Raw genomic sequence first — 11,451 nt, 5'->3', positions numbered from 1 at the left:
CCACTGGAAATTATCTTTAAAAAGTATTTACTTTCAGCACCCAAGAGGCTACAGAGGATGCTGCTCAGACTACAGAGATACCAACTACAGGTGATATACAAACAAGGCAAAGACCTACATGTGGCCAACTTCCTATCCAGGGCGCCACTACCCAACACGGTGCACACAGAGATGCAGACACCAACCACGATCTACGCCATGGGCCTCACTACGAAGGAAATAGAACACGTAGAGCACGCAAGTAACATCAACATCTCCACACAGACGCTGAAAACCATCAGAACTCAGTCAGCACAAGACCCAGTGTTTCAAACACTACAAGCGAGAGTCATCAAGGGATGGCCAGAGTACAAACAGGACGTAGGCCACTTACTACATCCATTCTGGACCTACAAAGAGGAACTCACGGTCGAAAATGGACTTATTTTTAAAGGGGACAGAGTACTCATTCCTACAGTGTTACACCCCATGTTCTTATCAAAGATTCACACAGGCCACTCAGGCGTAGAAGCCAGCCTCAGGAAAGCCAGAGAGACCGTCTTCTGGCCAGGCATAACGAACGACGTAAAGAACTTTGTCAATGACTGCTCCACATGCAACGCAGTCCAACGAAGACAACAAAGGGAAACACTGATTCCCCAACCAATCCCTCACATCCCATGGTCAAAGGTGGGAATGGACTTGCTCACAGTCAACAAGTCCACATACCTCATCATGGTGGATTACTACTCAGATTACTGGGAACTAGACGAGCTGGCAGACTACACATCATCTACCGTTATGGAATGCTGCAAAAAGCACTTCAGCAGACATGGAATCCCTCACATTGTGTTCACGGACAATGGGCCTCCGTTTTCAGGAATAGACTTTCAATGTTTTGCGCAGGAATGGGATTTCAGCCACAAGACATCATCACCCTACCACAGTCAGAGCAACGGCAAAGCAGAGGCGGCAGTGAAAATACCAAAGACTCTGCTGAAGAAGACCATCCTGGATGGAGAAGACCCATGGAAAGCCATCCTGGCATGGAGGAACACTCCAACAGAGGGTCTAGGGAGCTCTCCAGTGCAGAGACTCATGTCCAGGAGGACACGGACACTCCTGCCCACCAGGGACACGCAGATGAAGCCCACCGTGGTGAGGAATGTCATTGAACGGAAGCAAGCCAAAACAGTGACAATGAAACGCCAATATGACACACAAGCACGGGACATGCCTGTGATCATCCAAGGACAAACTGTGAGAGTCCTGCTTCACCCCAAAGACCCAGACAGTAGATGGTCACTCGGAACATGCATCGATCAACACAGTGACCGCTCTTACATTGTTCTGGTAAAGGGAAGGAAATACCGCCGGAACCGAAAGGACATCCGGCCAGTGACAGAAAAGATCCCTATATCCCCTGGGGAAGAACTAATCGACGGGGATACAGAGACTGATACAGACACACCAGAGAATAGAGAACCACAGGTCGCAAGGGGGGAGTCAGAATATCACCAAGACACCCAAACCCCAAAACACACTAGAACCAGATCCAACATTCAGAGACCTGTGAGATACTCAAAAGACTATGTAACATAAAGAGAGAACAAAGACAAGAGGCGAGAGCGTTGAACAATGTTATTACAATGTTAAGAGTTTTCATCAAAATGTTAGTGATGTATAAGTTCAAGGTTAAGGGCATATGAAGTTATCATAACCCAGTAGTACACTTTGGAGTTAATCTAAGTGACACAGATGTGGGTAGTCTAAAAGACACATTTATGCTTTCAATTTGTTATGTAAAGAGAGATGTTACGATACCTCCACCAGGCCAGGAGAGGGCGCTCTCCACCTGAGAGAGGCGAGTCATATGTAGAGGCTGTAGAAGGAGACGGAAGGATATGCATTGTATGCTAGTAGCTGGACTTGATGCGAGTGTTCAATAAAGTACTCAACTGAATACCATCAGTGTCATACTTGATAGCGAACACCAAACACTGTATTTGCAAATCTGGTATGTCATAAATGTATAGATGTAGCAGTACTGTCTATCTGTGTCGTGTGTGTCATATATGTTATGATGAATTGAAAATGGGGGACCCTGATGTAAACAAGACGAAATTCTTTCTCTGGTCTGCATCCCCTTATGTAATTGAGCTGTACTATACTGTACCCATTCTGCAATCTGTTAATAAAGTTTTCAATCAATCAATTGATTGATTGATTGATTGAAAAGTTTATTAACAGATCAATCAAACAAAGGTCTGTCCCATTGTATACCAATCAATGGGATACATTGCATGTTGACCTGCATTCTTTCAAATGTATATAATTAATCATTAAAACAGATGTGTAACAAATAAGAAATACAAATTCCACAGAAGGCATTAAATAATAATTATTATTATTTTTTTTTTATTGGTCTTTTTCCCCCTCCATTTTCCTCCGATTTTCTCCCATCCCAATGTTAGTCGTATGCCAATTCCCAGTCCCTTCCTGGTTGCTGCGCACTTACCCCCCACAGTCAGATCATCTGGGAGAGTGGAGGCTACCACGTGCTTCCTCCGACACACGTCCAGCCAATCACTGCTTCTTTTCACCTGGCAGCGCGGATTCTCATTGAGAGGGCGTAGCGTGTGGGAGGACCACACTATCCCCCTCACGTCCAATCCGCGCTTAGCAGGCGCCCCGACCGAACTGTAGGAGTCGCTGTTTACAACGACCCGGCCCCACCCCGCCAGCTTCTCCCACCCTCTGATACAGCCAATTGTATCAGTGCAGACGGCCAGCCAAGCTGGTGACAACCCCGGAGCTGTGAGCTGGATTCGAACAGGCAAATCCAGCTCAGCTCCGGGGCTGGTGACGAACGCAATCTCCGCTCGGCCACCTAACCGCCTTAATAATAATTATTATTTTCAATCATTTCACAATAATTGCATAATTGTGTTTGAATATCTGAGTAATTAAAGTAATTATACATTTGTCCAAAATAGCTGGTTCAGATATGGTTAAGCAGCTGCCCTGTGATCAGATGAATCCATATTATTTATTTTTCTGACATCAAATGCGTAATTTCTTATCGTACAAATATTGTCATATTTATTTTAATTATGATTAAGTAATTAATTCCAAGGAGGCCTGTAGCGTTGACGTGAAGGAATCACTATGAGAACACAGTCTGTCAAGTTATAATGAAATTTTAAATTAGTCAATCAATCATGAGATTTGATCGTGGCTGAGAGCAGATTTAAGAGTGCTCCTCAGCACTCTTAAATCTGCTCTCAGCCACGATCAAATCTGATCTCAGTAAAATTTGGGGACTCCCACTCCCAGCCCTAATATGTCTTAAATGGGCCGAAATCTGGCTAAGACGAAATTTTTTGTCGTAACTTCGTTCGGGAATGAGACCCACTATCTCTTCATACCATATAACCCCTGTACTCTGTTGCCTACAGTATACTTGCCTATGCAGCTGTGACCGCGTCCCCGACCGCCAAGAACCGTGGTGTTGTCCTCGACGACCAGTTGAACTTCTCCGCTCACATCGCAGCGACAACCAGAACCTAGTAGGGGCGACAGTGGCTCAGGAGGTAGAGCAGTCGTCTGGCAATCCGGAGGTTCCCGGTTCGATTCCCGATCCTCCCGGGCAGCGTGTCGATGTGTCCTTGAGCAAGACACTTAACCCCTAATTGCTCCCTATGAGCAGGTTGGCACCTTGCATGGTTGCCTCCGCCGTCGGTGTGTGAATGTGTGAGTGAATGGGTAAAATGTGAGTAACAAATAGTAAAGCGCTTTGGATAAAAGCGCTATATAAAAAAGCAGCCATTTACCAACCTGCAGATTCCTCAGAAGGACAAACATCAGTCTTCCTTCCTGAAAAAAGAAGCCACCCAACTCCTCGTCCAATCAACAGTCATCTCCCGCCTCGACTACTGCAACGCACTGCTTGCTGGCCCCCCGGCCACTGCCACCAAGCCTCTTCAACTCATTCAGAACGCAACGGCCCGCCTGATCTCAAACCTACCGAAGTCAGCCCATGTCACCCCACTTCTTAGGGACCTGCACTGGCTCCCCATTGCTGCACGAATCCGCTTCAAGGCCCTCGACCTGGCATACCGTGCGGCAAAGGGAACCGCTCCCGCCTACCTCCGGTCAATGGTCTCTAACTACACACCCTCAAGACCCCTACGCTCTGCATCTTCTGGCCGTCTCAGACCCACTCCTATCCGAGCTCCGGGAGGGTCATCAAGGAGAAGCCGCCTTTTCTCAGTCCTTGCCCCACAATGGTGGAATGAACTGCCCATCCCAGTTAGGACAGCCGAAACATGTCCAATCTTTCGCCGTCGACTAAAGACGCACTTCTTCAACCATTATCTGAAATAAAATTAAAATTAAAATAAAAAGTCTAACCCTAACTAACCTTACTGTCATGCACTTGTCCTAATAATAACCTACACTGTAGCACTCAACACTTTGATGAACATTGTTACTGCAGCTGATAGAGTTGTGCCCTTCCTGATGACTTGTCATACAGAACTTGTAAGTCGCTTTGGATAAAGCGTCAGCTAAATGACTAAATGTAAATGTAAATGTATACTTAAGGCTCTGTTGTCTATACTCAACCTATACCATATGAACTATGAACTCTGTTGCCTATAATCAATCCATACTCATCTACCGCCTAAACTGTTTTACACTAGTTAAACCACTGGTTAGTATAATTTATTACCGTAGTATGGGGGTGGGGGGATATATCGATACGTAGTAGTATCGCGATACTTTGCGTAGCGATACTGTATCGATACAGGGACGCCAAGTATCGATATTTAAATATTTATTTGAAAAAAAAAGATTGTATAAGGAAGTTGCATTGTTCATTTCAATACCTGTAATAGTACAGTAGTCCACACACACGCACACATGTGCATTCAGTTAAGTTGGAATATGACTGTAATACAAACAGTTCAGTTTGTCAGGTAGGCCTACATGCAACACAGATTACAGTGTTTACATCTGTCTGCTTGAGAAAATACCATGTTCTGCAATAAAAATGATTGAAGTGAGATGAACAGACTGAACTTTATTTTATTAGATAAAACATGTTGACAAAGTTTTACTTTGCAGTTGAAAAAAGGTAATACATCGCAATATATCTCAATATTAATATCGCAATACTCAGCATATCGCAATATATTTAGTATCGCAATACTATCGTATTGTGATAGTATCATATCGTAAGGCCTCTGGTGATTCCCACCCCTAGTAGTATATTCATACTTATACTCCACATACTGTATGCACATGCTATAGTGCAATGCACTTTACTACTTTGCATTCTCGTTAGATGCCAACTTAATTTCATTGTACTCTGTACTTGTATTTATGAAATTACAATACACCCAATCTCATCTAATCAATAGTAAACAATAAATCTAAAGTAATTCAACTGTATACGTTTTTACCTATAGGTTCTGTTATTAGATTGCTTTACCCTGAACACAATAGAGAATCAATGTTTGACATCTGAAGCTTTGGTAATAAGCATGATTTCCAAGTTCATAATGAAACAGGAAGTAGTTCAACAGCCACCCTGTGGAAAACCCGAGCTTTGACTGATTGTGATGCATGTAAGGCAAAAGTGTCAAAGTGTTGGTGATTAGTGATGTTTAGACCATAAACATAGGATATAATCAAAAGAGTAAGGGGCAAAGACATCACCACCATTCTGATCAAGTGTCTAATATTATATTACTGAAAAGTGAAAAACCCTTTCTCATGATTTCTTATCAATAATTTCAATTCCCTTCATTACTGTGACTTGCTGAATGCCAAGTGTCATAAAGTCCTGCTCTGAGATTATTATGGCAGCGGTGGCCTAAAAATAAGAGAAGCTGCTTTGTGACCGGAAGGTCGCCGGTTCGATCTCTCAGACCAGCAGAAGAAATCTGCTGCTGGTGGGGCGGGGAAGTAAATTAATAACTCTCTCCCCTCCCTCAATATCAACCTCTGAAGTGACCTTTTTTTCTTCATTCTTTTCAAACATGGTATTTCTGTATCATCTGTGGCAGCCATGCAGAACATTGTGGCCATGTAAGTTCTTATTCGTCAAGGTAGACCCAAGAGAACCTTCATGTAAGTTCTTATTCCTTATGAGAACCTGTGTCCCCATCAGGGTCAGAGTCATATCAGAGTTCTCACCCCTCCCTGTGTTGCATCAATGTCAGGAAACATGTGGTCCGGGGTCCCATGTCTCACGGGTAGTCTCCCCTTCCCCATGTGAACTATGAGTCGTTCTCGCACTGCAGGTATGGTATGATAGGTTAGGGCCCTAAAGAAGAGGGATGTTTTTATTTATAACACCCCTGTTATCATTGGGGTCAATTTACAACCTTCATGTAAGTTCTTATTCAGCTAGGTAGACCCAATATAACCTTGTGAATGGTTCTGCCAAGGGTTGGTCAGCAATGTATGTATTATTTCCAAGTAGAATAGTGAGTTGACCTCTGGCAGCAGGCCATGGCAGCCAACTTCTCCATCTCTGCTCTCATGATAACTTCACTTCCTTGGAAAGTAAAACTGCTCCTCTCCTATGTTGCGTAAATTACCAATCCTTACGGGAACCTGTGTCCCCACCAGAGTCCGAGTCATATCAGTGTTCTCATTCTCCCTGTGTTGCATCAATGTCAGGAAACATGTGGTCTGGAGCCCCATGTTGCGGGAAATATCAGAGTTCCCCTTCCCCATGTGAACTATGAGTGGTTTGCTTATTATTTCATTACTTTTCCTAATTTAATGAGGACAAATGGGTAAACATTCAATTTAATGAGGAGGTACTACCTGCAGTGGAAAACGAACGAAGTACCAGTACCAAAAGAGAGTATACAGTCGAGTCGTATGTACCATGCAGTGGAAAAGCGGCATAAGGGAATATGATTATCAAAATGGAACTACGCTGTTTTGGGTATAATGGATTGTTAAAGTGAATGCATTTGAAAACAAAAAACAACCAATGAAAATCTATTTTAGAGTGAAGTGGTAGCAAGTTAAGGGTTATCAGAATCAGAATCATGTCTTTATTGCCAAGTATAAACTTGCACATACAAGGAATGTGTCTTAGTCTTTTGGTGCATCAACATTAACAGACAATTAAAGTAGAATACAATGAAATGGAATATATAAACGAAATGATAATATACACGTGTGTGTGTGTGTGTGTGTGTGTGTGTGTGTGTGTGTGTGTGTGTGTGTGTGTGTGTGTGTGTGTGTGTGTGTGTGTGTGTGTGTGTGTGTGTGTGTGCGTGTGTGTGTTTGGGTGCGTGTGTGTTGTGTGTGGTAATTGCTAATTGTATTGTATCATATGTTGTGTATTGTAAATTGTATATTGTACTTGCTGAAATATATGTAATCTTGCCATTAGTTATTTGATGGGGGATGGATAAGCCTTGCTTCTTCCATCTCCTTTTCAAACAGTATACAGATTCTGGCTTTTTAGGGGGCGAGGAGAACACTCGGACGAGGAGCGGCATGGTTGCAGGCCTCTTATCCTGACTCGGTGATGGTGAGATGAGTCTCTGGTGTGTAGACCGGCCCAGGTAGACAGAGTGGTGATGAGGTGGAAACAGGAAAGAAGCCCATATAAGGGCGTGGAGACCTGCTGCCAGACAGGGGAGAGGAAGGCCCTGGCTGTGGCTGTAACAATTTTTTTTTATTTATTTCCTTTTATTTTTTGTATCTCTCTTTCTCCGATTTTCTCTGTTTTCTCCCCGTCCCAATTTAGTCGTTGTGCCAATCCCCCCCCCCCCCCTCCCCTACCTGGTTGTTGTGCGAATGTTCTCCTACTGGTCGGTACAAGGGAACCCTGAAGTATGCGCACGCTTCCTCCGACACGTGCGGCGACAGCCAGTGGCTCTCTTCTCACCTGGCAGCGAGGGCTCTCATTGGTGAAGTGTAACGCGTGGGAGGTCACGCTGCCTTCCTCAAGTCCTGCCTCTGCTGAGCAAGCGCCCAGACCTGACCTGTAGGCGTCGCTGTCCACACCGCCAGTTTCCCACCCACGGCTTCCCTCCCCCTAACCCAGCCAAACGAGTTAGTATAGCGATCAGCCCAAGCCAAGGCAATGCTGACTCCGGGAGTCGAGACCGCAGTCTCTTGCATTGGTGACGAGCGCAATCTCCGCTACGCCACCTGGCCGCTCTGGCTGTAACAATTCTGAGGTATTCTGATATATGATATCACCATAATCAATAATAGGAAATAAAAGCTGCTGAACAATACATTTTCTCACTTTAAGAGTAAAACAATTAATTTACCTGTATAGTATTCTAAGACTGGCATTTACTTTATTCCTAATATGAGACCTAAAGGACCATTTAGAATCAAACCAAAGACCCAAGTTGACATTTGTCAACTTTAATAAGTGGAAACCCATCATTAAAAATAATAGTTAAATTAATTTCAATCTTTCAAAAATGTTCTTATGTACCCCAGTTGCTATTGCATGTACATATTTGTGTGTTATTACACGTATATGTACATACATACCAACTATTTATTTTACATGATGTTTTTAGTTTTGTTGATTTATTGTGATGTTTCTTCTTGATTTGTTTAAAGAAGATGTGTCCGGTCAATAATGTTGCCTATTTTTATTTGGAAGATGTCATATTGGGCCACCTATATGGGGAACATTGCAATACTATCATGGGCTCCATCCACAGTGAGCAACACTGACATATTGAGCCACCTACTGTATATGGGGAACATTGCAATACTATCATGGGCTCCATCCACAGTGAGCAACACTGACATATTGAGCCACCTACTGTATATGGGGAACATTGCAATACTATCATGGGCTCCACCCACAGTGAGCAACACTGACGTGATACTCCATTATAAATGGTTTGTGCGTAATTATCCTCCAACCTACAACCTTCTTGTCTTTGAAGCATCCAGTAGATGCGTACAGCCTCGCCGAGATGTCAATAGTTGAAATTGTTAAGAAAATGACTCCATTTCCTCTGGATTTGCCTCGCATTCATCACTTGTTTGCACTAGTTTGTCTAGTCGCTGTCATCTTTAAAATCACTAAACTGGTCATCAAAAGAAGGCAATGGATTCGACATTTCGAAGATTTTCCAGGACCACCGTCCCACTGGCTTTTTGGACAAATGGATAAGGTAATGGGACTGCAACATTGTTGAGCTGCATTTTATCAGACTTTATCAGACAGGTATTAGGCCATGTCCACACTAAAACGGTTTTGGTAGTTTTAGGCAAAGTATTTGATCGTTTGCAGGCCATGTCCAGTCCACACTAAAAACGATTTTGGTAATTTTAGGCAAAGTATTTGATCGTTTGCATCGTTCTGCCACACAGAACTGCATTCTGGCAGCCTGAAGACGGTACTTATTGATACCAGCTTCCAGAGTGCGCAATTCTGAAGACGATTTCGTGTTTACGGAAAACTTTTTTTAAATGAAAACGAAACAGACCAAAATTGTTTTAGTGTGGACATGACCTTAGAGTATAGGCAGCTTGTGTATTTAATTAATTGGAAACATCAACTGCGCCAATGCTACTAATTTTTTTTTAGAATTCTGTGGAATTCATGTCCCGTATGCAGCCTATTATTTAAACATATACGTTTTGATTATACTCAAACACATTTACACACCGCGTGTCGCAAAATGTAATTTGTATTCAAGCATATGTTAGAATATTGCATGCAGAATTGTTTGCCCAAGGTTTGGTGAAGGTTTTTCTGCCATTTTCAATGTAATGATGGCTCATGCACTTTGTCTCTACTGGATATATTACATACAATGTAATGATTGGGTATTTTTGTCCCTCTGTTTTGTTCATAACATTCTAAAATAATTCCAGAATTTGCAGGAGTGTGTTTAGCATTAAAGGACCACAAAAGTGTAATTTTCACTTTCATTTTCAATCAGAGATTGTCCACATTGCTGTTGTCTTTATACCTGTATCACTGAACATATTAATATTACAACTCTGTACATACATCTTATTATCACTATTCAGTAGTAATAATTTATATAATGAATGCCCAGTTTAATCGCCTACATTGTATATTACTATTGCACTTTCACAATCACAAGGGTGAATTAGCTATGACTAGTGACGTTCACGTTTCATTTAATATGTGTCCACACCTTTTTAACACCAATGGCAGTATGAAAAACATACTTTGTTAGGGATCGTGTTGGTAGAGGACCCAATAGCAGAACAGAACAGGTGAGCACAGGCAGATAGGCAGACGAGACGTGGAGCCAGGGGTGAACTTGAAGTGTAACAAAAATAGCTTTACTTCGAAAAGGAGCAGTAGCAACAAACAAAGGATTCTCCAAAGGACAAGAACAAAACTCAGCTACAAAATAAACACTAACCAAAAAACCGAACTGTAAATGCAAAAACAAGGAAAGTAACAAAACAAACACTAACACTGGGAACACTTACTATGAGGCAAAAACTGGCTCACGGGAGACAGGGTGAGACAGAGAGCAAAGCAACATCAAACAGCAAACAGGAATCTCAAACATTGAACCCACAAAAAAGGTTAGGGAACACACACCAGATATAGGGGGAACAATTAACACTAGAGAGACAGCAGGGCAATTAGCAAAACGAGACGCACATGAGAGGGAAAGCAGAACTAACACACAGGGCTACAGGAAAACACAAGGCCAAACACACTGGGGAAATAAACTAGACTAGAACACATTATACAACGGCATGCAAATTTCTCGATTCTGATTGGCCATTAACACGTCTTTATTGGCAACAATCCACGCTGCTGGCCCAGGACCCGCCCACAACCGACCCACATCACATCACTCCGCCGGATCACAAGAAGGTGGCCAATAATCTTTACAAATGGTATGTTAATGGCGACTAAACGACTAAATATCAAGCGATTCTGTCACAGCGAATGTCTTAGTCGTTTAAACAATGTTGGATGATGTAATTGATGGGTCTTGAATCATTCTGTAACAAAAGAAAAATCGCGGATTGATTGATGGATTAATTTGCGATTTTTTTTTCAATTTCTTTTTCCTTTCGACTGTCAGCGCTCGCTCTAGTCTCCACCCACCGCCACACACCCCCCCCCCCACACACATACACACACACACACACACACACACACACACACGCACACACACACACGCACGCACACGCACGCACACACACACACACACTCTGCCTGCAACGCGGGGGATAGTCAGAGAGCTGGGTGCTGCGCTGTTCTAAGTGAGCATGGCCTATTGAGTTGATTGATTGATTGATTGCTAATTTTATTACTGTACGCTTGGTTTCCAACTGGTTAAGTTTAGGCCCTCTACAGTAGGTTTAAAAAAATAAATAAAAGAATAGGGCGAAGAAAACGTTTTTTTCCTATAGGGCAAAGAAGACTTTTTAATTTGTTTTACCTACTTTATATAGAAGCAT

General features: G+C 42.7%; 1 protein-coding gene across 1 annotated transcript in view; it reads left to right on the top strand.

Annotated features, from left to right (window-relative positions):
- Positions 1-675: 675 nt before the first annotated feature.
- LOC311246503 (cytochrome P450 4B1-like) overlaps positions 676-11,451 on the top strand; it is a gene marked incomplete at both ends in the record, with an annotated part of 31,475 nt that continues 20,699 nt past the window's right edge. The window contains one exon of the mRNA XM_084336653.1: positions 676-1,239. Within this exon, the coding sequence (XP_084192779.1) occupies positions 676-1,239 (564 nt within the window). The remainder of the gene's footprint in view (positions 1,240-11,451) is intronic.

Source organism: Notolepis coatsorum, assembly GCF_963971535.1.
Source record: "Notolepis coatsorum genome assembly, chromosome: 19".
Lineage (NCBI taxonomy): Eukaryota > Metazoa > Chordata > Actinopteri > Aulopiformes > Paralepididae > Notolepis > Notolepis coatsorum.
This window is presented reverse-complemented; position numbering and strand designations above follow the sequence as displayed.